Source organism: Notechis scutatus, chromosome 2 (genome assembly GCF_049901735.1).
Source record: "Notechis scutatus isolate UNSWTSFEM ecotype Mainland chromosome 2, rNotScu1.2, whole genome shotgun sequence".
Classification (NCBI taxonomy): domain Eukaryota; kingdom Metazoa; phylum Chordata; class Lepidosauria; order Squamata; family Elapidae; genus Notechis; species Notechis scutatus.
The window spans coordinates 47,427,040-47,455,034 of NC_142010.1; the positions used below are offsets into that span (position 1 = coordinate 47,427,040).

General features: G+C 40.1%; 2 protein-coding genes across 7 annotated transcripts in view; one reads left to right on the forward strand and one right to left on the reverse strand.

Annotated features, from left to right (window-relative positions):
• SLC6A6 (solute carrier family 6 member 6) overlaps positions 1 to 4,767 on the reverse strand; it is a 50,788-nt gene extending 46,021 nt beyond the window's left edge. For 3 of the 6 annotated variants that reach the window (XM_026678374.2, XM_026678367.2, XM_026678360.2), the window contains exon 1: positions 4,564 to 4,767. The gene's annotated coding sequence lies outside the window, so the exon portion shown is untranslated. Of the gene's footprint in view, positions 1 to 4,457 lie in introns of all 6 variants that reach the window. The other 3 variants (XM_087954665.1, XM_087954664.1, XM_087954663.1) reach the window with 1 other exon arrangement.
• A 112-nt stretch (positions 4,768 to 4,879) lies between these two features.
• LOC148132012 (uncharacterized) lies at positions 4,880 to 15,173 on the forward strand. Its single transcript, XM_087954666.1, has 4 exons — positions 4,880 to 6,908; positions 8,457 to 8,562; positions 11,474 to 11,518; positions 12,352 to 15,173. Exons 2-4 carry the CDS (start codon positions 8,507 to 8,509, stop codon positions 12,596 to 12,598), a joined length of 348 nt encoding a protein of 115 aa, XP_087810792.1. The 5' UTR covers positions 4,880 to 6,908; positions 8,457 to 8,506; the 3' UTR covers positions 12,599 to 15,173.
• Positions 15,174 to 27,995: the final 12,822 nt, after the last annotated feature.

The following is a 27,995-nucleotide window of genomic DNA, read 5'->3' on the forward strand; positions in this document are numbered from 1 at the left end:
GTAATTATCCCCAACCTAGGACAGTTATAGTAGTGGTGGGCATGCCATTGGAAGACCTGAAACAAACCAGGGAGAGACCATCATAAAATCTATAGTTGCTAAAAGTTGACACCAACTTCATAGCACATAATACTGAGTTGCTTTAAGTGTTTTTTTAAAGTAGAAAAACAAGAAATAAATATTATTACCTATTTATGGCACTTGCAGCACAGAAGTAGCTTTACACAGTCTAGTTCTCATTATTCCTTGAAGTAGCAATTAGTCACTTTGATTCTATTAATTAGTAGTCAAATTAGAAATAATTATTTAGTAATCCTTTTTTTCTTACTTATAATGGGAGAATTTGTTCACACTTAAAGTGTGGAGAAATAATTTCACCTGACAGTCAAGAAATGAATAATAGTTAGTAGCTATGATGCATGTATTAAATTTCACATCTGGTCTACTTGTTTAATCTATGGTAGAGAGCCAAGGTAGCACAGTGGTTAGAATGCAGTACTGCAGGCTACTTCTGCTGATCACCGGCTGCCAGCAGTTTGGCAGTTCGTGGTTCACCCGCTCAAGGTTGATTCAGCCTTGCATCCTGAGGTCAATAAAATGAGGACCCAGATCATTGGGGGGCAATATGCTAACTCTGTAAACTACTTAGAGAGGGCTGTAAAGCCCTGTGAAGCAGTATATAAGTCTAAGTGCTATTGCTACTAAGGCTTTGGACTCTGATCCTAGGTTTTTACTTCCCCTTATCTCCTAAAACTGCCTTCCTCTCCTTTCTTCTGTCTTTCTCATTGTTGTTTTTTTTTATTTGAGATACAGGAGAATATGTGAAATCTGAGTTTATTTTGGGTAAGTAACAAAATACCTGAATGTTCACTTCCTAAAAAAAACAAAAACGAAACATACAATCCTAGATATGTGCTACATGATTTTGCAATATCTGGCTCAATTAACTCACCATAAAGTTATAAACACCCAATCAGCAAGATAGCCAGAATATTCTATCTTAATTGGACTGGCCACCTGTTTTCAAAAGGTAGTATGCCATACACAGAGGATAAAAGTCATGGATATCCTTTGAATATGGACTATTTTAATAGATACTCAGACAAATAAGGGTAATGATGTGTTACAGAAGAAGAAAATAATTCTAATTTCTTTAAATCCAATTAACCTATAAGATTTTCAGACTAGAATGATCTAATAGCCGTGTGTGTATATGATTGTGTTTAGTCAAGTTTAAAATTGACACAGGACTGTTCTAAACAAGCCCTCTTAGCTTAGTGTACTTTAGTTGCACTTAACTCCAACTTCAACTGTATCCCACAAACACAAACAGAGTGAAATGGTAGAAGATAATTGTGGCATATTCACTGAAATATACCCTACTTCCGGTGCCTAAGAATGATTCTGCCAATAACCTAGCAGCAGACACACAATATAGAAAATGCTAGTCTGACATGGCTTTAGTTACATTCAATAGCTATTCCAACAAGCTCCTATTCAAAAGTGCTACAAATTCTCAGTACTCAGGCAAGCTGTGGCATAAGTACTAAGCTTTACAATATTGCTGAGCATGAAACAAAGTGTATTTTAGTATTTTACCTAACATTATGACACTTTTAATTGCCTTATAAAGAGGAAGAAAATTGTCATAAAAGTATTTGCATACTTTGCTCTGACAACTACCCAAAGGGCAAACGTCAACACCTTATATAATGAAGAATGGTATGACAGAAAAGGGATAAACATCTAATTCTGCTATACTCCTTTTCTGATCCCACTGATAATCTTTCCAACTTCATTTTAATAAATATGAAACTCCACTAAAAGTGAAAATATCAAATCATACAGTTTCTCTGCATTGTGAACTTTGCCCTGAACATTAGGTTAGTTATGTTCAGAGATGCTATTATTAAAACCATATTATTTAGCCACTCCTACTTCAAGCTCATTCTTCTCCTACATAAAAAAGAGGAGGAGTGAGCTAAAAAATGGATATATTCTATTCTAACATAAGAGTGGGACAAAAATATGTTACCCTTAAGTATATTTTTAAAAATTCATCATGAATACCAAACTCATGATCAACTCATAAACTAGTATTTCTAATAATTTGTTTACTTCCTAAATCTCCATTCCAGGAGTGCATAAATATAATGTTCATTATGCCAACTCTAAAACACATGCATTTGCATCCATAAAACAAAGTGCTTTCTCAAGCTAGATTTATCTTAAGTGCCTTACTAGAACATGCCATGATATATTTCAGGATCAACACACAAAATATTTTTCTTTATTCTTTCTGTGTGTTATTGTACAGTAGTAAAATATAACAATATCTTTGCCTTATTCATACTGCTGCCCCCCCTACAGGATAGGATGTCAAATATTAGAGGGGATTTTGAAGGCTGATAAATATCACTTCGGAGTGATAAATTACAGCAGAAGAAGGTGATAAAGGAAAATGAAAAAGGGAGACCTTGGGGGCCAGAATAGATTATGACTGGAAGAGTCATGGAAAACTTGAAGAGACAGCCAAGTTTTTTTTTTAAGCAATACTTTAGGCAGATAAAAGAATAATCAAATATGGAAAGCAGACAAAATGTGTTTACTGCTGCTAATATTAACGACGCTTTCACTTTTAGCACGTAAGCAAGTGACAGCGTTATCATAGTATATGACCCTCTCATCTCAAATATGATGTAAACATATTTTTTTCTGTTGTAATATATCAAACCTCCAAGCAATCTCTACAGATAAACATTTCCAACACTCCTTTGAGTTCTTCTATAGGGATAATTTTACCCACTCAAATGCAAATACAAAGCTATATATATATATACACACACACACACACACACAGCCATGTCCCAAGGACACAAAGATTTGACCTAGAATAATGTGTAGGGTTTCCCCCCTAAAATTAAACATTATACATGAGACTGTGTGTGCGTGTGTGTGTGTAACCTGGTTTATGTGAAACACCATTTTAAAAGATTACAGAATGTTAGCAAGCCACAACTCCAGATTACAAAAGCCATTATCAGCAAAACGGCTTTTTTTTTTTTTTTTCAATGACACACCTACCTCACCATTTTTATTTTATTTTGATATGCAAAAAACCCCAGCAATCTCCAAAGTAATGATTTGGAAGTTCTACTGAGTTTTCTTCCCAAGGGTGTAGTATTACTACAACAGTAATACCTTTAAAAAAAACAACCCAAACATTCCCGACCATTAGCTCCAGTTTTTGTTTTCCTTATTCCAAAAACGAGTTCGATAGGTAATGATCTCCAGTTAAGCAAAAGGTATAAAGAGGAAAAACGACAACGTGCCCAACATGCCATCTGCCGATCCAAGCCAGACATGCGAAAGCTGCTTCCTCTTTAGGTTCTTAATACGGAAATTTAGGCGATGCCCTTTCGAAAAGTCGGCCCACTTCCCTTTCGTTAACCTGGTTAAATACGAACGAGTATTTCACCCCCTTGTGAAGGCTGGCTTCTGATTCCAGAACAAACGAGGCAAATTCAGGATCACTTTTATTTACCCCGAAGCACGTCCGAGATTCAGTTCATGCCAGCAAAGTTTCTAAGAATACCCAGGGTGGTTCTTTTAGGTGCTTCTCCTCTCCAGAAAAAAATAATAATAATGAATGAACGAATTCGCAAGAGAGCTATTAAAAGATGCGCCTGCAGCCGCGGCGGTAACAAATGCTCGCGTTCGAATTTTCTAATTGCCGTCTGTTGCCTCGCTTTGTGTGTGTGTGTGTGTGCGTTTTTAAGGCGAGCCCGCGTGCTTCGATAGAATTCAATCGCACGTCGTGCGGAGGAAGAAGCACGGGGAGGACGACGGAGGGGAAGAGGCGAGTACTTACTCGCAGATGTAAAGGGAGGAGGAAGAGAGGACAGAGTGGAAAAAAAGCCCTCCCCACCGCACGAACGACAAAAATCAGACGGAAAACGTTGCCACACAAGTGGCTAATGCCACTTCAACCCTCCCTGTGGATCTCGGTGTGTGTGTGTGTGTGTGTGTGTGTGTATTCCAAAGTGCACGTAAGGTAGCGGAGGTTGACCGCCGGGGACGATGAGGAAAGAACCCAGCCGAGAGGGTGGAAAAAAGCCCTCGGCTTCACCAGAAAGGTGTTCGTGCCCGCACACTTTATCAAACGCAGACAAAAGGCAACCGCCATGCTCTAATAAAGGGGGAGAAAAAGGGGGAAATCGCTCGGAGACAAGGCGCGGGGAAAGTGCGGAGCGAAAGGCAGGCGCGAGGAAGCAAAGGCGGGCAATGGAGGGAAGGCTCGTTTTGGGAACCCGGCACAAAGAAGGGTGGGGTGGGGGGGAAGCACCATTCCCTGATGGAGGTTTCTCCCCCCACCCCACCCCACTTCTGGTGCTGGACAGGAGGAAATAACAAAGACACGAGGTGTGGGGGGGGGGGGAAGGGGTCGTCTCACATGCCTTGCTTTGTTCCTGGTTGCCCGAAAGAAGGGCGAGAAGGCGAAGCGACGGTGGTCGGGCTCGCTTTCTCTCCCCTTCCAAAAGACCGAAAACCCGCCTTGGGTACCTATAGCAGCTGCTCTTTTCTGTCCAGGTAGCTGTCCAGCGTCTTGGCAGTTTCTGCCTCCGTCCTTATGTGCTTCGGCGTGAGCGGCAAGGCAGACTAACAGCAATGGGGAGGAAGAAACGGTAATTTATAAGCGCTTTCTTCCTGACCTCTCGTGTCTGTTCTCTAGTGAGCGAGCGCTGAGCATCACCCATCCTGGTGAGTGGAAAAACACCAGCTCCGCTTCAGCTTTGGCGGGGGGAGTGGCGGGTGGAGGGAGGAGGCAGAGAGGGAGGGGTCGACGTGGGTAAAAGGAGGGGCCAGTTTCCCTCAGCTCGGCGGAGACACAAGCTCGCAGGGAGGGCGGGAAGCCTCGGCTGGCAGGCGGCCCGGAGAGCTGCGAGGGGCGGAGAGGGGCTGCCAGGCACGAGGAGGTGGGAACAACTGCCTGGCTAAGCCCCCGCCGCCGTCGGGAAGCGGGAAAGGGGAGCCAAAGGCTCCAGCATGTGCCAGGAGGCGGGAAACTTTCCCCTCGTCCTCATTAAGCAAAGGGAGGGCGGGGGAGGATTAGGGAGCTCAGAAGGGACTTTCTTTCTTCTGCGAGTGAGACAGGAACGCGACTTCGCCCGACCTCTTGACTCCCCCTCGGAGGGGAAGAGTTGGAAGCACGAGGCCCTTGGCACGAGATGGCGTCTCTGGTCTAGCCTTGCTGGAGGCTTTTCGTCCTCCTTTTCTGCTTTCCGCTCGACTCGACCCGGCCCGAAAAGAATCGTGATGTTTATTTAGCATGGAATGAGAAAGGGTGCGGGTGCCTGTAAATCCAGGGTTGCTCCTTCGCGTTGTTTACAATGCCTGTAACTCACCTTCGTGCCTTCCAATGTTTACCCCAGCTTTCAATACTGTACTCTTCTTTCCTGGCTTGGTCACATGAGTGGACAGCTGGACCCTAAAAGAATGCTCAGCGTTTCGGTTATTGCTGCTTTCTAATCTATTTGGCAAAAGGCTACTTCTTAGCCAATGCTTTCTCTTCGGGTAGTTGTTGTAAGATTGAAAGGCTGGTTAGGAAGGCTGTTCGTTGAAAGGCAGAACAATCACAGGCAACATTTAACTTATTAATAGCATGTGTTATTAGTATTTACTATTTTGATGCCTTGAGTTAGAGTTGCTCCTGGAGACTGCCTGGATAAGTCACTACAGTGTTTTTTTTTCTTGGTGAGGTTCTTTGGAAGTGGTTTGCCATTGCTGCCTTCTTCCTAGGGTTGAGACTGAGTGACTGGCCCAAGGTCACCCAAGCTGGCTTCATACCTAAGGGTGGGAATAGAACTCACGTTCTTCCATTTTCTAGATTTGGGGTCTCCAACCTTAGCAACTTTTAAGACTTGTGGACTTCAACTCCCAGGTTGGAGACCCCTGTTCTAGGCTGGTGCCTTGCACCAAACTGGCTCTCTGTAACAGCAATACGAAAAAGGAATTTAGAGTCACAGGTTTCACCTGGAATGTAGACCCACTGCAGCATTCAGCCCCGGTAAATGTTTTCAATGCCAAAGTCGGTTCTACAATTTGCGAAATTGTCATTAATATCTGATCAACTAAAACGTTTTTCAAACGCAACAACTCTAGTCTACCCAAAAGCCTGAATGGGTCAGAGGATGAGTTGCCTGTAGGCATGAAATGTATCGTCTCTCATTTCACATGAAAATCTCAGAGCCAGTTGGTCTAGTGGTTACAGCACCAAGCTAAAAAGCAGGAGACTGTGTGTTTATGTTCCAGCTTAGCCATGAAAGCCAGCTGGGTGACTTTGGGCCAATCACACACTCTTAGTCCAATCCACCTCACTGTTGCTGTTGTGGGTAAAACAGGAGGAGGAGGGTGTGTTGGTTATGTTTGCCTCCTCATGTTATTTATAAAAATAATAAGATAGGGTCCAAATAAACAAATCAAAATCCTTGTTTGATTTCTCTCCTTGCCATCAGTCCTTGTGGTTCATCAATCAGTGAAATAGGAGGCATCTGTTAACCCTGTTAGCATTGTGTATGTGATTTACAGAATGAGTATAGATGTGTCCTTTGAGAAGAACAAGTATTCCACAACTAGGTGCCCATGCCCAATTCTTTAGAGTTCAGTTTCAAAGGTATTCGGTTGGTTTGGAGCATGGGATCCTGAGAAAGTTGAAGCTGAAATCAAGATCAGAAAATATAGGGTGGAAGGCACTCTTGTCTTGTAACTACATTACAGTTTTGCAAACTTCTGTTTGGGGGCAAAACATTCATTGAACAGTGCAAGCAAGGAATGCTCCCACTGCCCAAACGATGGTGGGCAGAAATAGTGTCAATACTGTCAACAGCTCCAGGGATCTGCCCCATGTGGTGAGTTATTGAACTACAAGAAGAAAGACAGAGACTTTGAATTTCCTTTGCTCCTCAAGGTTCATAGATGTTCATGGACAGAAAGAACTATGACTTGGATGTTCCATAATAACTGATTTTACCAGGTTAGCTTGATGCAAAGAGACAATGAATCTCATGAACATTGGTGAGCAACCTTCCACATAACTTGAGCAATAAGTGAATGGTGCATCCATCAGTTCAATGGTACTGTAGTCATGCTCTTCACAATCATGATGCAGGTAGACTAAGCTGAAAGAATTTCTCATTGGGAGATGGCTATTGCAGAAAGTGAAGCAATACAACCCAGTTTATTAGGAAGAACCAAAATAAAATCTCAACTTTATGATCTGGGACTGGATATGATCTGGGACATTCCCTCAAATATGAATGCATTGTAGGGCTATAACTGAATCCAGTAGAAGAAAGGGACAAACCCTTGAATTCAACTCTTATCTAAAACATTAGGCTCTTGAGGCCTCTGAAATATCCCATAAACTAACAAATTCTACCATGAAGTCTGTATTGAAATAAAAGAGGGCACACACACACACTTTTATATATATAAAAGTTAACACTGGGCAACAAATGTGTACAAGATAATATGTTTTAAAATTGGCAGCACATAATGAGCTGACTAGTAAAGTAGTAATAATTATGATCATTCTTGGGTGATGCAGAATATTAATAGCCTTTGTTTTATTAAACAAAAGTAGTTAACAGTGCTATAATATTCTAATATGAACCTTAAGATCCATGTTTAAGTCCATATTTTTAAAAATCCTCATGAGAGTATATTGTTACCTCAGTGAGCTCTTATACAATAAAATATGGTTTGAATTCTGTGCGAAGAGTATGATGTAGGGCCGTGATGGTGAACCTATGGCACGCGTGCTGGAAGTGGCACGCAGAACCACTTCTGCCGCCACGTGAGAGGTCGTCTGGAAGAGTCCCACTGCACATGTGCGCACCCCCCACTGCCAGCCAACTGATTGTTGGGTATCTGCCATGCATGCATGGGGGGAGATGTACATGTGGAATATGTGTGTGCATGTACAGAGGCATGCAGTGTGGGGGGTATGCATGTAGGGGGAGGGGGGAGTCGCACTGCATCATGGGTGCAGGCCCGTGGGCGCACTTTTGGCACACAACATGGAAAAGGTTAGCCATCGCTGATGTAGGGGTTCTGGTGGAGAACTAGGACTAGGGAGAAACAATTTTTAAATCCCCCCTCAGTCACATAACTTGGGCCAAGTAAAGAGTTACCCTCTTTCAGCATAGCCTACCCCTCAGGTGGAGATTGTGGGAAAAGATGGTAAGAGAGTGGGCAATTTCAATACCCAGAGGAAAGATGGGAGTATAAATGCAGTAATGAGTAATAAGGTAAGATGTTTTTTTTTCTGTGCCTCTGAGTCAAGTTTTTTTTATTATTATTATTACCGTATTATTCCTGGCGACTGTCTTGACAAGTCCCTGCAGTTATCCTGGCAAGATTACAGAAGTGGTTTTGTATTATCTTCTCTTCCTCAGTCTGAGACTGAGTGACGGAGTGACTTACCCAAAGTCACCCAGCTGCCTTCATGCCTAAGGTGGGACTAGAATGCCTTAACTACTACACCAAACAGGCTTTCTTCAGGTAAGATTATTTAGCCTAATTCTTATATGTATCTCTGTGTTTCAAAAAAGAGATGCTGGCCAACCTTGGGCCATTGCTTGGCCCCATTATTGTTTTCTATCCAGAGGGCTCTAAGATAGTGCCCAATTCTAACAGCATAATTTACTGTTGGGGGTTTTGTTTTGCTTTATTATAAAAGGCTCAAGTAGAATGTAATTATGTTAGGCATTAAGACTCTGGAAGGCTTAAATTATGAAAGGAAAAAAAGGATCTATCTATCTATCTATCTGTCTATCTATCTATCTGTCTATCTATCTATCTATCTATCTATCTATCTTTTCTTAAGTTTTCACGGATACTTACATGAATGGTATTCAGCTTTGTTCGGGTATTTTCCCACGTCATTATAGTTGTGCTTTTAAAGTTGTAGCAACGTTTCGGCAGAATCTCATCTGCCATCATCAGGCTTCTTTATTGTGTTCGTCTGTGAGTCAGACTTTTACAGTTGTTTCTGTTTTAAATTTGGGGCCAGCCTACTGCTGTGCCAGAATGGTTTTTTCTTCATCCTGATTGGTTGGGAGTCTTGGTCTGTGTTTATTGGTCTTGGAGTTTGCTGTGTTCTTCTTGATTGGTGTTTCTAATATCTTCTGTCTGTTTTGTGGCTTTTTTTGTGTCTTGATTGGCTGGCAACATTGTGTTTCCTGTATTGGAAGCTTTTAGTGCAGCTTGGCTCTGAGTAAATGGATGGCTATCATTTATTAGGAAGCTAGGTTTCATCTGGGTGCCTGGTTGGGGTGTGTTTGAGCTGGAGGTATCAGGGGAGTCTATTTGTGCTCAGGTGTTTGCCTGGCTTGTGGTGTGGAGATTCTTTTGTTTGTGAGTGCAGGCTTCCAAATGATTGACAAGTCTGGTGGAATCATCTCTTCTATTCATGCTTTCAGGTCTTTTTTCAATCTCTATGGCTTCTCTGATAATTCTGTGGCTGGAGTTTTCTATAGTGGCTAGGGTTTTGGTGCCATTGAAGTCGATGCTATGACCTGTGGCTTGTGTTGGACTAGTGAGGAAGTGTGTTCCAGCGTTTTTACTGCATTTTTGTGTTCATCCAGGCGGGTACTTATTCTTCTATTGGTCTGTCCAATGTATGTGGCTGGGCATGATGCACAGGGGATTTCATATATGCCTTGGTTTTCCAGGTCAATTTTATCTTTGGGATGGCTGCTATTTTTCTGTCTGTTTTGAAGGCAGTCTTGATGTGATGCCTGTGTAGTATCTTACTGATTTTGTCTGTAGTACCTCTTATGTAGGGCAGGACAGTTGTTCCATAGGTCTGTTCATCTTCTAGGTCTCCATTATGTCTCAGTGTGTTTTTGTGGATCAAGCCGGTGATTTTGCTTTTGTGGAAGCCGATGGCTGTCAGTACTTTAGTCAGGGTGCATAGTTCAGTCTTTATGTGTGTCTTGTCTGCCAGGCGTTTGGTTCTAGCAATTAGTGTTTTGGCCACGGAGTTTATCTGTGCTGGGTGATGGTGGGATTGGGCGTTGAGGTAGCGGTTGGTGTGTGTTTTCTTCTGGTATACGGTGTGTCCTAGTGTGCCATCTGTTTTTTGTAGATTAGTACGTCTAGGAATGGTAGTTGTTTGTTTGTTTCCGTTTCCATGGTGAACTTGATTTTGGGGTGTGTGCTGTTTAAGTGTGTTAGGAAATTGTTTAGGTTTTCTTTTCCATGGGGCCAAATCACAAATGTGTCATTGATGTATCTTAACCATAGTTTGGGTTTGTGGGTGGCATTAGCCAGGGCTCTGGATTCGAATTCTTCCATAAACAGGTTTGCAATGACGGGTGACAGTGGTGAATCCCATAGGGGCTCCTTCAATTTGCTTGTATCTTTGTGTGTGTGTGAGTGTGTGTGAGTGTGTGTGTGTATATATATATATATATATATATATATATATATATATATATATATATATATATAGAGAGAGAGAGAGAGAGAGAGAGAGAGAGAGAGAGAGAGAGAATATCTTTCAGTTTGACTTCCACATCTACCAAATGTGATGAAAAAAATAAAATTAAAAACAAAATGGAATTTTGATTGAGAAACCTTTTTTATCTCTTTTTATTATTTAGAACATGTAGAATATATTTAAACATTAGATTAGAATTTATTAAATGAAGTCCCTTAGCTACATACCTCCAGTACAATGATGTCTTTTTATCAGAGCCATCAAAATGCTAATATATTTCTGTATACAATTAAATTAAATCATATTGATGCACATTAAATTATTTGTTACTATGATAAACTAATTGGATATTCACTTTTCATTTTTATTATTTTACTGGGTATTTTATCTGCATATTGACTTCCAAATATTTGAAAACTCTGCTGAAAAGGGATAAAATATCTAACAAACAAGATTCTTTTCAACACTATAAGAAAAATATCTCCAAATAATCCAACTGTTGTGAAAAAGATGAAAACAAATATACAATAATATGCAATTTAGTACTTGAGGCACTTCAGCCAAAAAGAATAATTGAAATTATCACCAACCAAGAACTGAACGAACAAATTTAATTGAGGAGGAAATGTCTGGGTGGCCCCCCCCCAAAAAAACTTTCCCTGGTTTTGCTCTTCCTTTTTCTCTCTTTATTGCAATGGAGAGGTGGGAGAAAAATTGGAGTCAATGTGGAAATATTAAACAAAAATGAACTTCACTGTAGGAATTACATTATTACCAGGCCAACTTAAAAAGTACTGCGCCCTCAGTTATCACAAAAAGAAGGCTTTTAGTTGAAAAGACCCTGATTAAAAGCATTTGCACCACATGAATATTTTTCCAAAGACCACACATTGGCATGCTTCTGTGGTGAAAGCAGGTCACTAATCATTCTCAAATTATTTTTTAAAAAACCATATTTTTTTAACTTAGGAATTTCCAGTTAATTGATTTGACTCAAGGCAGTTGTTTCCATGGGTAAGTATAAGCAGCTTTCTCAAATCATTATTCTAAGCTATCAATAGTTATTGTTTAATTCAAACTGCAATTGTTTACAGGTCAACATAAAGATTCATCTGCCTTGGAAATGGGCCCAGCGCATTAATTATTTCTGGTTTTACAAAGAGTTTAGCCTAAGGTTACAAAGGTAGCACTCAAAGGATTGCACTAGGTACTGTTTGATGAACTCTGCTTAGTGTAATAATTGAACACCTCTACCTTACTCCTTACAATATTGGTAATGATAATCCTTCCTTCTTACTACAATCGTTTTCGGTTTGAACTTGTGTGTGTGTGTGTGTGTGTGTACAGATATACCAGGCATCTAGTTAAATTGTCCCTGGACTGTAAGCCAATATAATTTTTAGATTTCAAAGACAGCAGCTTAACAGGACTAAGTAATAACTAATTAATTACGTTTCTTTTGATTCTCTAAAGCATGGATGGGCAGCTGGTGCTCATCCATCACCATTGCTATGCTGGCTATAGCTGGTGCAAACTGAAGTTGAACAATATCTGGAAGGCCAGCAGCAGGAAGAGATTTCTAGCTTAATGAATGCGCTCATGGCTCAATCTCTGGAGGCCTATAAGTAAGACTGAGAAAATCTACCTCAAACCCTGTAGAGATACTGCCCATAGAAATTACTAAACCAGGTTGATTTATAATAGAACCCCTAAAATGCTGCTTCCGACACTGCCAATTCCATAGATATCTCATAGTTGGGACACTGAAACATTTAGCAAGCAACAGACATGAACATTCTCTTCTTTGAGAAGTTTTCTCAATAATGTTCTTGTATGTTTTACTGCAGGCTTGAAAAGAAACTACAGCCACCTATCTCCACAACCCACATCTCAAACACATCAAAAACAGCCAAGCCTCCTACAATTGGCCCCAATCCATTGGGCTCACAACCTCTGGTGATCACAGAAAAAGAAGTGCAAGATCTATTACACAGACAGAAGCCAGGAAAAGCACCAGGGCCAGACAAGATAACTCCTTGCTTAAAAGTCTGTGCTGACCAATTGGCCCCCCATCTTCACCCAGATCTTCAATAGATCACTAGAGATGTGCTATGTTCCTTCCTGCTTCAAACCTTCTACCATCATCCCAGTGCCAAAGAAGCCCTCCATCAAGGAACTGAATGACTACAGACCAGTTGCTCTAACATCTGTAGTTATGAAAATCTTTGAAAGACTTGTGCTGTCCCACCTGAAAATCATCACAGATCCGCTGTTAGATCCCAGGCAGTTTGCATACCAAGCAAATAGATCGACAGATGATGCTGTTAACATGGCTCTACATTACATCCTACAACACCTTGAATCTCCAAATACCTATGCAAGGGTCTTCCTTGTAGACTTCAGTTCAGCATTCAATATCATCATTCCAGACACTCTTCTAAGTAAATTAAACCAACTAGCGGTACCTGAACACACTTGTAAGTGGATCATAAGCTTCCTAACAGACAGGAAGCAGCTGGTGAAGCTAGGCAGAATCACATTCAATACCTGTACAATCAGCACAGGGCCCCCCCAAGGCTGTGTGCTATCTCCACTTCTCCCTATATACAAATGACTGCATCTCACACTATCCATCTGTTAAAATACTGACCTTTGGTGATGACACAACAGTGATTGGTCTCATTTGAGACAACGATGAATCTGCATACAGACAGGAGGTTATACAACTTGCCTCGTGGTGTAACCGGAACAATCTGGAACTGAACACACTCAAAACCGTAGAAATGGTGGTAGACTTTAGGAGAAACCCTCCCACACTACCACCTCTTACAATACTAGACAACACAGTATCAATAGTAGAGACCTTCACATTTCTAGGTTCTACTATATCACATGACCTAAAATGGACACCTAACATCAAAAACATCATCAAAAAAACACAACAAAGAATGTTCTTTCTGCGCCAACTCAGAAAGCTCAAACTGCCCAAGGAGCTGCTAATACAGTTCTACAGAGGAATTATTGAGTCTATATCTGCACCTCTATAACTGTCTGGTTTGGTTCTGCAACCCAACAGGACAAACACAGACTTCAGAGGATAATTAGGACTGCAGAAAAAACAATTACTACCCACCTGCCTTCAATTGAGAACCTGTATACTGCACGAGTCAAAAAGAGGGCTGTGAAAGTATTTACAGACCCCTCACATCCCGGACATAAACTGTTTCAACTCCTTCCCTCAAAATGACGCTATAGAGTACTGCACACCAGAACAACTAGACACAAGAACAGTTTTTCCCTGAAAGCCATCACTCTGCTAAACAAATACTTCCCTCAACACTGTTCAACTATTTACAAAGTCTGCACTACTATTACTATTAATCTTCTCATCACTCCTTATCACCCATCCCCTCCCACCTGTGATTGTAGGACTGTAACTTTGTTGCTTGTATCCTTACGATATATATTGACTGTTTCCTAGTATGATTTGATTGTACCCTATGACTATCATTAAGTGTTGTACATTATGATTCTTGATTTTTAACAAATGTACCTTTTATTTATGTATACTGAGAGTATTTACACCAAGACAAATTCCTTGTGTGTCCAATCGCACTTGGCCAATAAAGTATTCTATTCTAGACTAGCAAGTGAGGAATCATGGAAACGTTTGTATACATCCCTTTTTTACTTGTAGATGGTTTTACTAAGCTGGGGTACACAGTTTGTGAGGTTGTACATAGTTTCCAATCTCCTGCAAACATTGTTAGTAAATTGTGATAAAATGAGGTAATTGTCAGATACCAGGAGAATAATTTTTCATTTGCTAATTTATGTTAAATTTAGTTTTTGTCCTAGCTTTTCCCAGATCTTTATTCTAATCTTTTTCAGTTAAAAATATCACACTCAAGATGTCTCTCAAAAATGGGAACCTCATCTTGAAACAGTGTGTAATCCAAAATTCATTAAACCAGAGGTTACTATAAATCATATTACACCAAGCCATGATGTACTTAATAATGGTTTGCTGAATAAGGCATTTAAAAATCTGGTATTAAGAAACCAGAGACATTTTTATTGGGAATTTTACCGGAATTTTACAACAGAGAATTGACATACTTGATTATTAATGTTTTAACTGCAGCTAGAATTGTATTTGCTCAAAATTGGAAAAATTAGAAAATTCCAATAGAGGAGGTGATAAAGAAAATAATGGAATGTGCAGAAATGAGTAGATTAACATTAGCAATTAGAGAGCAAGAAGAAAAAGAGTACTATAAGATATGGGATTTATTTTACCAATGGTTAGATAGAAAAGTAGGAAATTGAAGTATAATACAACAGCAATGATGTGTTACAATTGATTATTTTGGAATTAATTATAATATGAATTAAAATTAATAAGAACTGAGATTTGCTCTAAAGGATAATGTGGATTTGAAATTAAAGTCTAACAATGATGTAATAATAATATAATATTATATGGAAAGTTGATTAATGCAATATGAATGTAAATTTAAGAGGAAAAGACTATAGATATTGTGCACAAGAAATATGTACCAACTGACACACTGTACAATTGAAAGAAGGTTTTATTTGTTGTTTTATGTTTATGTTTGTTGTTAAAAATAAAAAAACTTTTTGGGAAATAAAAGTCTGGTATTAAGAGAAAAATTGGTGGTGGGGAACTGTTCTCATTTGAGTTTTCCTGCTTTTGTGCTTCTATATAAAATTGACTAGGAACAAAATGCTAAACTATGTACTGTAGATTTTGGACTGATCTAACCAGGTTGTTCTTATCTTCTTGGCAGCTTCAAGGCAATATGTAAAAATACCTGCTTCTCCTTGGTGATCTTACAATTGTTGTTTTGTGATCCTTTCAGACTCAAACATTCTAATAGCCAACAACATTTGAAAGGCTATCCTTTCTTTTCTTTTTTTCTAGCCTACTTTTAAAGTAATTGTGGTGGCCATCAGGATCTCTTGGGCAGCAGATCCTACAAATGAAATATGCTTTGCACACAGAGAAAATATTATTTGAATCAGTCCTAAATCTGCTAGCAAATGTATCTCTGAGATGAGTCCAGGTTCAAACATTACAGGAGAGGGAGAGGGAGGGAGGGAGGCAAAGAGAGGGGGGTTGCATGAAATGAAATGAATGAAATGTGGTTACAAAAGGAAATAATAGTGGAATATTGCTAAAAGGAGTTAAAAGATTTTTTTTGAAAATAATAAAGGCACAGAAGTAAGAATCATTTGGGATGGAAGTGAAGGTTCTATAAGAGGATTCTTAATATAACTTAATAATGAACTTAAAGAGAATATGCAAATAATTTTGGATGAGACTAAAAGGATGAATAAAAAAAATTCTCCAGGAAAGACAACTATATCCAGCAAATTAACCTTTTAATTTACATAAGAAACTACAAGTTAAATATAAGGCATTACAGGATGCAAAAGAAAGGCAGGATTTACTTGTACTTGTATTTTGGAGATGGTTTGGATGAAAGAATGGATATTGGTGTGAAGAGACTTTTAAGTTAGAAGGTCACAACCCCAGATGGTAAGGATATTTATAGTATGATAAAATTAAAATCATTTTGTTAGTAGATAAATTTTAAAAATCATTGTAGTAGATATTCCATATTGAGAATAGGGAACAAATAATAAAGCCAGCGTGGCCTTGAAACACCTCTCTGGTTCTCAGTACAAGAAGCATTCCACAGAAGAGAAAGGCAGGTAGAGACAAATAGATAACATATCAGGAATTATTGGAAATCATCAATGGGAATATGAGATTAAATCAAGAGAAAAATTAATAGAGGAGTCAAGTCATTCCCCTTTAGAGTTATCAAAAAGATTCAAAATAGAGAAAAAGACTCATGGTATAGAGCAGGGGTCCCCAACCACCGGTCCGCGGACCGGTACCGGTCCGTGGAACAAGTCCTACCGGGCCGCTGGTTTGCTGGGCGCCGCCATCTTTTTTTGATGAAAAAGTGCTTCCGGTGAGCTTTTCGGGTAGAAAGCTCACCGGAAGCACTTTTCTCATCAAAAAGATGGCGGCGGCAGCTTCGATGAGCTTTTCCAGGTAGAAAGCCATTTCTACCGGAAAAGCTCACCGGCGTGGCGCCATCTTTTTTGATGAAAAGTGCTTCCGGTGACTTCACCGGAAGCACTTTTTCATCAAAAAAGATGGTGGCGCCCAGCTAATGCCGGTGACCGGGCCACGCCATAAAAAAGGTTGGGGATACCGGGCCGCGGCATAAGAAAGGTTGGGGATCACTGGTATAGAGCAAAGTAAGATAGAATTTGAAGTGCAATTGTGCACCCACAATGAACATGTAATTGATAAATGGATAAACTTTTGCTGAAATTTGAAACAGAGTAAGAACAAGTTAAAGAATGAATGATAAAGTAGACTAAGGATTTTGGTTATAATATACAGGTGGATCATTATAAAAAGAATTTTTATAAAATGATGTATCTGAGGTACATTGTGCCAGAGAAATTATCTCAAATCTATAAAGTCATCTAAAATGTATGTTGGAAATATGAATAATAGGAAGGTACATATTATCATGCTTGGTATATAAAAAAGCTAAAAAGAAAATGGATTCATACATATATGAATATATATATATGAATATATATACTTACATGTATATATATACTTACACGGGTACTTACATGTATGGTATTCAGCTTTGTTCGGGTATTTTCCCACGTCATGATAGCTGTGCTTTTAAAGTTGTAGCAACTTTAGAAATTCTGCCGAAACATTGCTACAACTTTAAAAGCACAACTATAATGACGTGGGAAAATACCCGAACAAAGCTGAATAGCATATGTGTGTGTGTGTGTGTGTGTATGTGTATGTGTGTGTATGTGTATGTGTATGTGTATGTGTGTGTATATACCCTGTTTCTCCAACAATACGGCCTCCCCCAATAGGAAGTCCCAGCATGTTTTATAGGCATGAAATGAAATTAAGCCCCTCTCCCCAAATTAAGGCCTATATTAAAACATGCGAAATGGGGGGGAATGGTGGGGGGGCTTGCCGTTAGGAAGTACTTTTGTGGCACACCCAGACATGGTGCTGCCTGCGTTGACCCTGATACGAAGTGCCCCACCAACGCCGAGGTCAACATCCAAGCCGTCGCCTCCCACCCACCTGAAGATGTAAGGGGGGGGGAAATTAAGTCACCCCCGAAAAGACGGCCTAGCCATTTTTTCGGGGCTCCAAAAAAAAAAAAAAAAAAGACCCGGCCTTATTATATGAGAAACACGGTATATATATATATATATAATGTTTTCTTAAGTTTTCGCGGGTACTTACATGTATGGCATTCAGCTTTGTTCGGGTATTTTCCCATGTCATAGTAGTGGTGCTTTTAAAGTTGTAGCAACGTTTCAGCAGAATCTCATCTGCCATCATCAGGCTTTTGTATAGTGTTCGTCTGTGAGTTAGACTTTTACAGTGGTTTCAGATTTAAATTTGGGGCAGCCTATATATATATATATATATATATTCGTAGATTTTCACAGGTACAGGTATGTAGGTCTAGGTGTGTTCGGGCCTTTTCCCGTGTAAGATTAAGAGTATCTTGATGATGTTTCAGTGAGGTCCCACTCGCCATCCTCAGGCTAGTGCTTTCGGCTTCGTGCCAGTGCAAGCAGTGTGTGATCGGAGCTGCCATCTCTCTGTAAATACTGGTGGTGGGGGCTGGTGTTCTGGGCTGGTTGGCTGCGCTGCTGCCTCTTGATTGGTTGATGGAGTTGATGTTGCTATAATGGGCTGTGTGATGGCCTTGTGAGTTTTGTTGTGGAGATATCCTGGATCTTGTGCTGTAATCTCCTGGGTTTGTTTTCTAGTGATCTTTTTTCTATTAGCCTCTTAACGTTAGTTATAACAGCTTGGGTAATGGGTTGTGTGACCAACGCTCTAGACAAATCTGAACACAAACCCAAACTCTGGCTCAGATATGTAGATGACACTTTCGTAATTTGGCCACACAGGAAAGAAAAACTGGAGAACTTCCTCACACATCTTAACACCCTACACCCCAAAATACAATTCACCATGGAAACAGAAACCAACAGCCAACTTCCCTTCCTGGACATCCTAATTTACAAAAAAAAACCAATGGCTCCCTAGGACACACCATCTACCGGAAAAAAACACACACCAACCGCTACCTAAATGCACAATCCCATCATCACCCTGCACAGATCAACTCCGTAGCCAAGACCCTCATCTCCAGAACCAAATGCCTAGCTGACAAACATCACCTGAGAACAGAACTACACACCCTCACTAACGTATTAATTTCCAACGGATTCCAAAGAAACACTATCACCGATCTAATCTTAAAGAGATACCCCCCAAAAACCAAGACACAGAACAAGACAACGGTATCGCACTCCTCCCCTACATCAAAGGCACCACAGACAAAATCAGCAAAATTCTCCACAAACACAATATCAGGACAGCCTTCGGCACTGACCAAAAAATAGCCAACATCCTAAGAAACCCCAAAGACAAGATACAGCTAGAAAACCAAGGAGTTTATGAAATACCATGCAACAATTGCCCAGCCACATACATTGGACAAACCAACAGGAGAATAAATGCACGCATCGCAGAACACAAAAATGCAGTCAGAAGAGAAGAAAATACTTCCTCCCTCTTCCAGCACCTTAAAGCTACAGGATATGAAATTAATTTCAAAGGAACCAAATTAATATCCAACATTGAACACTCCAGCAAGAGAATAATCAGGGAAGCCATCGAGATAGAGAAACACCCCCATAACATGAATAGACAGGATGATACCACCTGCCTACCAGACATCTGGAAGCGAGCCCTCACCAACAAACGAGTCCCAGCCACGAAAACCAACACCAGACCCGAAACAACACGGACACAACCACCAATCCCCCTCATCAGACCCAGGCCCAAGCCCATCCTATAAACGAAGGACAACCACCATCCAGAAAACAGACCAAGGGTGCTTCACCAGCTGTCGCACCCCCCAACCCCAAAACTAAACAAGCTGATACACGCCAAGAACACAGACCCAGACCCCAAACTCGAAGCCAGACTAAAACTCAGAATGCTACATCACAGCCACCCGCTCAGGACATCACATCAGAAAACTCAGGAAATTACACCACAAGAACTCAAGAAATTGCAACACAGCAAATGACCCAGGATATCACAGCACAAGACCAAGGATACCACAGCAATAAATCTCACAAGGTCATCACACAACCCATTACCCAAGCCGTTACTACACAGGAGGCTAATGGAAAAGAGATCAAAACACAAATGACCCAGGAGATTACAACACAGGACCCAGGATACCACAACAAAAGAACTCACAAGCCCATCACACTACCCATTACCCAAGCTGTTAAAACATGAGAGGCTAATGAAAAAAGATCACTACAAAACAAACAACCCAGGAAATTACAGCACAAGATCCAGGATATCTCCACAACAAAACTCACAAGGCCATCACACAGCCCATTATACCAACATCAACTCCATCAACCAATCAAGAGGCAGCAGCGCAGCCAACCAGCCCAGCACACCAGCCCCCACCACCAGTATTTATAGAGAGATGGCAGCTCCAATCACACACTGCTTGCACTGGCACGAAGCCGAAAGCACCAGCCAAGTGGGACCTCGCCGAAACGTCGCCAAGATACTCTTAATCTTACATGGGAAAAGACCCGAACACACCTAGACCTAGATAGATAGATAGATAGATAGATAGATAGATAGATAGATAGATAGATAGATAGACACACACACAGAGGATTTTAAATATTAATTTTTAATTGAAACCAGAATTTTTCCTTTTAGGATTGATTGATGGATGGATAAACAGTTAGAAAAAAGCCATGGAAGGTTATTTCAATATAAGATTACTGCAGCAAAATTACTATCTGCAGAAAATTGGAAGGATTCTGCAATACCACCATGGAGGAATGGTTGATGAAATTGACAGAACTGGCTGAGATGGACAAACTGACTTCTTTCATTAAAGAAAGGACAATACCTAACATTTATTGGTGGCTAAAAATTGATTATGCGTAAAAATGGGGAAAAAAAGAACTTGCAATTTATGGTTTTGATAATTAGATAGGTCAGATTATAAAAAGAACAGAGTCATGATATAATTTCATAGAAAAGTTTAAAATATAATTGCCCTTACAACTGCTGTGAAGAATATCAGAAGCTATTTCTTTATACTTTTATATCTTTCCTCATATCTTTCCTTTTTTCCCCCTACTTCTATTTTCTTTTTTTTTAACTGCACTTCCAGCTTTTTCTGTTATTTTTTTTAGTCTAAGCTAATGTTTAGTCTAATTAGTTTTTTTTTTGCTTTTAATAAAAATTGTATTAAAAACATATTGAAGGGAAGAGTTTATGAATTTATGATCCATAACTTCTGGGGGCAATACAAGAACCAATAGGTGAAGCTTTACAAAGGGGAATCCAAAGTCAAAGTAAGACATTTCTTTATCCTGCTACCTGGAGTCACAGGTGTTCCAGTACTAGGGCTTTTAAACAAAGGTTGGGCAACCATTTGTCTGGGATGGTGTGGAATCCTACCCTGCACAGAGGGTTGTATTAAAAGGTCTCCGAGCTTTCTGCTTTACTATTCTATTATTACTGAAAGGGTTGGAGGAAACCCTGGAAGCAGGACACACTAAGAACATCACATTATGCTTTAAGAAATGAGATTCAGCTGCTGTCCACACATGCTCTTCTTCCTTCCCTAACAAAGGTCCTGTGCTCTGGCAAAAACCCCATGCTGTCCAGACTTTTGGTTTTTCTGCGGTTAGGAAATGCACAGAGGAAGCAAGATCCAATTGTGTTTGGTAGAAAGGCCCTCTCACACACATGCAAGCATACACATATTTTCCATGCTTTAAATTTAGAATTTAGAGGTACTCACCTTCCTTCCAAACAGCCTTTGAGCTCAACAGTCAAAACCCCTTTAAAACCTTTTTTCCAAATGGCCAAGGTCCAGGAAAACTCACCCACAGACTCAATGGGTCTGTTTGCTGGCAAGGAAATCTTGCCTGGGCCTGGTCCATTGGTTAGGTTAGCTTGGAGTCCCACCAGAGTCGCCAATTGTTGGAAGAAATATCCTTCTGGGTTCAGTTCCAAGTGGGAAAAAAGACACTGGAAACATGGAGGCTGCTTGGAAGGTTTAATGGCGGACAGCAGGACCACATGGCCTGGAGCTCCAGAGTGAAAAGGAAGGATGATCACACACTTCAAGGTGAAGAAGAGATCAAGAAAGGCTGATATGCTGAGAGTGCCTGGGTTTTATAACCTTTGTTGGGATTTGAATTGGAGTTTGTATTCTGATTGGTTGTCAGACTCCCATGAGGCCATGCAGGGGCAACTCTCTAGGCTGTCCTGAGTTCCAGGCTTTGTTGAGCCTTGCTGGATGATGGTGCACTGAAAGGGCTTTTGAGCAATTGCTATAGCTTTACCTGGAGATCTTTGTTATGTAAAGTATTCTGGCCCAGGCCTTAATGGCCCACCCATTAACAAAGATGGGGGTGAGCTTTTGCTTCTGAGGTGAGTTTCTGCTTCTGAGTTTGTACTCTTTTTAGGGGAAATATTCTGCCTTTTTAAATATTAAACAGGATATTTCATTTTTTCTAGGAGAGGGATGGGTGCTAACTTCCTACAATGCCATGACTGTATTTTTAACGTGTCCATAGCACAAAGAAACTCATCAACTTCTGCAAGTATTCATATTTCTGGCACTAGAGGACAAAACAATATTTGGTTTTGTTTGATAATATACCGAATGTAAACAATATAACTATACGGAGAAAATGGTGAAAGGCAAAATAGAATTCTCTACATAGGATCGTGTAATATTAGCATAGGTAAAAATTTCAAGTTTAGAAAGAAGGCAGGAAAGCAGAGGTAGGAATAATGACATTTAAAATTATGGATGCAATAGAAAAAGGATAGAGAGAATTTTTCTATCCTATTATAATATGAAAATGCAGGATTCTCTACTGAATTTAAGTGCAGGATATTCAGGACAGATACTGTAGAAAAACTACTTTTGTAATCTGGAAGCCAAGTTTCCCTGCCTATCCAAAATATTGGAAGGCTGAGGTCTTTTTCCCCCCAAATAATTACCAGTGAATTGATGAAGTCACCCTGCATGAAAAGAAAACTCTCACACAAGATAAGAATAAAGGAAGCCTTTGAAAATAAAGGAATGGGAAAAGGAGGCAAATGACCTTGCACGCTTTTGAAGATTATCTTGAAGATGAGCAATTATTCTGAAGGGCTGCTTGCCTAGCAAAGTTAAACCCTTTTTCTCAATGCATAAAAAGAACAACTCTCTTTTTCCTTTCCATTCTTGTCCAATTAGCTCTTCCCTTTGTTTGCTGCTTATCTTCTCTTGCCTCCTTTTTCAGTATAACTATTCCTTCCATCTTCCCTTCTCCAGCCTGTTCTTTTTTGGTTTGCCTTTTTTTTTTTTTTGCTGAAAAGAAGGTTGTGTGTGTATGTTTCTCTGTGTGTGGTATGAGCAGGTGTGAATCTTCTCAGGGTGAAAGAGAACAGCTGGTATGCATAGTTGAGGAATTGGGGCCCTAGTATAAGTAATTAACTTTCATCAGTAGTTATATGTTTGATTATCCTGGCCTCGTTCCTGGGTTTCAGGAAGATAGGTATGCAGACATACATACCGTATATGCCGGCGTATAAGGCGACCCGGCGTATAAGACGACCCCCCAACATTTCCACTCAAAATATAGTTTGTTATATACTCGCCCCCTCTTCCGCACGCCTTCCACTTTTGCACTTTTTTTTTTTGAGGCACTTTTGTGCACCGTGGAAACGAGTCCCGTGAAGCCGAAAGGAGCAGCCAGCCTTCTCCCAGCTCCCAAGGAAACGAGGCTCGCACCGCCCGAGCTCCGCTGAGGTATCCGGCTGGGGCTGTCAGGAGTTGTTACCGCTGGCGCAGCTCCGCGCGGCTCCAGTCCCGCGTTGCCTCGGGAAGGGAAAGGCAAAAAGGAAGAGCCGCGGCGGCGCTTTGCAATGGCAGCAGCGGCTCCTGGTTTTGCCTTTCCCTTCCCAAGGCAATGCGGGACTGGAGCCGCGCGAGCCGCGCCAGCGGTAACAACTCCTGACAGCCCCAGCCGGATACCTCAGCAGAGCTCAGGCGGTGCGAGCCTCGCTTCCTTGGGAGCTGGGAGAAGGCTGGCTGCTCCTTTCGGCTTCACGGGATTCGCTTTCCACGGTGCACAAAAGTGCCTCAGCCGCGGGCAGCCGCAGTGCTTCCCAATTACTATTTGCCGGCGTATAAGATGACCCGGCGTATAAGACGACCCCCCCAATTGGAGGCATGTTTTTCAGGGCAAAAAAGTCGTCTTATACGCTGGCAAATACGGTATATGAAAACGTGTAGCCCATGCATATAACCTGTTAGTATTGGCAATCTGAGGTTCACTCTGAGGTGGGGAAACTGAGAGTTTATAATTTTTATTTTCTTATGTATTCTTCTTTGGGAATGTCACCTTCACCATCATCTTCCCTTTAGATAAAATCAAAAGTGAGAAATGTAGTGATTTAAAGCACTAAGCCAGTCACTTACTTCTAGCCCTAAGAAGAAGGCAAGGACAAACCACTCCTGAAAATCCTTGCCAAGAAAACTGCAGGAACTTGTCCAGGCAGTTACCAGGAGTCAAGGCTGACTTGAATACACACACACACACACACCAGTCCCTGTTTTCATGATATGTGGTTCAGCTACCAATTTAGATTTGGTTTTAAAAGGATGTTTAGGCTGAATGTGAAGTTCACATTCTGGGGTTTGTTGTTTTTTTTTGGGGGGGGGGGGAACTAAAGTCGAACCATATTTTTTTAGCTGAGTGGCAATGAGAAATAAATTGTTTTTCCATCTCCTGTTTAAGGCTGAGGTCCTGCATCCACAACAACCTCTTACACTGAGAATGATGCCTGCTGCAAACAATAATTTGGACGTTGGCTATTTCTGCCAGCTTTATCAATAGGAGCAATCCCAGGAATCTTTGCACAAGCTTATGGAAAGTCAGTACTTAACTCAGTCCACAAACACCTTCTCCAATAAGAGAGAAAAGTTCATGATACTTTTTAGGAGATGCTTACAATTCTCTTCACTAAACATTATATCCCCGCTTGATATAAGAAAGACTAAGAAGCAAAGACTAAGAAGACTGACCCACATTTTTTCGGACGACACTATAATATTTGTGACTCCAAAGGACAAACACCTTAAACCAGATGTTCTCAAAATCTGAGCCAAGACTCCCAAAGAGGTTGCAAAATAATGGACACAAATGATGCTTTTGTCTCAATCCTTTCTGAGTAGGCTTGCCAGACTGCTGCTAAAGTAATTTAAGTGTTCCGTAACCCACAGTTCCAGAGCCATGCATGAGGCTAGAATGCTCTCTCTCTCTCTCTCTCTCTCTCTCTCTCTCTCATACGTGGGTTTTGCTTTTCAAAGGAGGAATCACCATGCCTGGAGTTTTCTAAGCAGAGCTCTGGCCATTTTTGACTTGATGCTCACTTCACAGAGAGGATTGATTGGAAGGACAGGAAGGGTGGAAAGCTGTGAAAGAGCAGTGGGGTGGAAATTGCAAGAATAGGGAAAGGAATCTCTTCCCACAAAGTCCCACTAAATAAAGTCTCACTATCTATTTTCTCTTTTCCATCCAGCCTAATGCTCTATGTGGAAAAGCAACTTAAAATCTGTGGCATTTTGCAAGTTGAGTGTTTTAGGAGCAGTTTAAGAAAAACTAGTTTGAGACAGATCTTTACTCCTGAGTTGGTAAATACTGAAGACAAATTCCTTGTTTGTCCAATCACACTTCACCAATAAAGAATTATATTCTATTCTAAGAATAGCTTCTACAAAATGAAACTTTTGGATTTCCAGGGATTATTGCAAAAATAAGTGACCTGCCAAATTGTAGGCAGCTGGCTGCAGAAGTAGCTTGCACTTCTGCAGCCAGCTGCCTACAATTTGGCAGGTCAAATCCCACCAGGATCAAGGTTGACTCAGCCTTCCATCCTTCTGAGGTGGGTAAAATGAGGACCCTGATTGTTGGGGGCAATATGCTGACTCTGTAAACCGCTTAGGGCGGGCTGTAAAGCACTGTAAAGCGGTATATAAGTCTAAGTGCTCTTGCTCTTGCTATTATATCTAATGAAAAGTATTCCATTAGGACTTATTATTGATTCATTTGATACAGAAATTAAAAATTAATTATTAAAAGTAAATAGCACATGTGCTGTTTGTCCAGTTCGAACATTAATGAACTTATTGCTTTTATTTTATTGAAGTGTCACATAAACTCATGTAATTATTGTGTTACGGTATCACAAAGAGAACCCCTGTTCTAAATTCTAACTCAGGTTAACAAAGCATAATTGCTGTGTACATAGTACATATAATTCCTCCCAAATCAACAGTATTATGACTTAATGTGATAGTCATGTTTGCCTAGCAGGCTATTACAATAGCTTTATTTTTATAACATACAGAATCACAAAGTCCAAAATCCCGTGTGAAAATAGTTTAGCACTTCAATCATAGAAAAGGTGGTCTCCTCTAATCAAGAATTTTAAAAGTAGTCCTTGTCAAGTTGAGTGCAACTTCTGGAATTTCACAGACATGTCCAAACATGTTGCTTAGGAACTATAGAGAAATAGTTTGGCACTGATTTCTCCTCCAATTGTTTCCACCTGTCTAGGCCTTAGCCCTGGGATTCTCTGTTAATCTCTTGTTCCAGTCCAACCAGGCCTGATGCTCTTTAGCTTCTGAAGCTGGACAAAGTCATCAACAATCTGCCATTTGCTAAGAGATATTCTAAATTAATAACCACCAGGTATTCAAAAACCCTCACACAATCTTTCCAACCTTTAACATCTGGTTCTAGCAGCTAATCTGTGGAGAAGTCTGGAAAAAAGTTTTATTGATAAAATATAAGCAAAAATATTTTATCATGAATTCTATCACTATACATAATCAATTGCTCTTTCCTTTTCTGGAAAGGAAAATATGCATTTTCCTTCCCTGGATATACATTCACACATATTAACATTCATTATAGCACATAATACCATTAAAAAAAAAACAATTTAGCAATATTCCCCCAAAGTACAAAAGAAGAAAAATATTTATTTATTTATTTGATTTATATTGCCACCTATTTGCCCATGACGACTCAAGGCGGCTTACACAATGTAAAATCATATTTAAAATAAAAATAAAAACAATAAGAACTAAGACAAAGAATCAAATAAATTAGTAAAGTACAATAGATACAGTACAATAGATTAGTAAAGTACAAAAATAATTGTTGGATTGATTTTAAATTTCAGCATCTGCTTGGATATTGTTTTGTTGTTTCATAAATAGGCATTTTATGGAGAAAGAAATGGAAATGAGTACCTACATTATTTAGAATACAACCAATTCAGAAGTAACAGCCGGTAGCGATTCACTGCAGAGAGGATTGAAACCAAAGACAAAATGTACCGAAGTTTAAAGAATAAACTATATATGCATACACAAACAGCAACTGCATCCAAGAGATTGGATGTGTTTCTATTTAAACTGGGAATGTTTTTATTTACCTGACTTTTAAAGGAAAGATTCCTAGCAAAATGATATTCCATTGGGCAAAAATACCCTATGTGCTACTTGTGTGTGTCAATTTGTCTGCCAATTTGCTGTTTTTAATGTTGATTGTCACACAGAAGAGCTGGCAAATGGGCAACTATACAAAATTGAAACAATAATACATGAAAAATACATGAACTTTTTAATGAATATTTTTGCCCTGAAACTTAAAAGGATGGAGTAGATTAACAGCCTAGTGGGAGTTATCACAGTTCAAGTGATACAGCACCTGTTTTGCAAGCAAACAGTGCCAATTCAAGCTTTGGCATCATTACGTTGAAATAATTAGGTGGTGTGCTCTCTGTAATCAGCAATCCCTCATTTTTGCAGCTCAGTTCTAAGCATGTTTAAAAATAAATCCCACTGCATTTACTGGATTTACTCTCAGGAAAGTGCATAAAGTTAGAACCTTGGCTGCTCTCTGTATTTTTAAGACAGCAGCATATCTGTCTTGCTTCTCATATTGCTTTATTGAGAGAAGTTGCCTTGGGGTTTTGTGAGCAAAACTCATGTCACTATGTAAAACTCATGTCCTTATGCAAAACCCATGTCACTATGCAAATATGCTATCATGTCTCAGAAGTAACACTTTCTGCCCCATTGTTTTCTATAATTACGTTCCATAGTGTACATATCAAAAGCAAAAGACGAAGGGATTTAATCAAGAAGATAAAACATAGAAAGGAAAGAAGCTATAGAATAGATCAAGTATCAGTCAGCAGATCTGAAACAGGAAATTTTTGAGAAAAGAGGACATTCTTCCTGGGCCACAG

Bases quoted from the DNA above. Each gene is read 5' to 3' on its own strand.
- LOC148132012 (XM_087954666.1), top strand. From the start codon at position 8,507: ATGCCTAAGGTGGGACTAGAATGCCTTAACTACTACACCAAACAGGCT. The intron at 8,563-11,473 runs GTAAGATTATTT...TTTTTAACTTAG, and splicing joins ACCAAACAGGCTTTCTTCAG to GAATTTCCAGTTAATTGATT. The intron at 11,519-12,351 runs GTAAGTATAAGC...GTTTTACTGCAG, and splicing joins CAAGGCAGTTGTTTCCATGG to GCTTGAAAAGAAACTACAGC.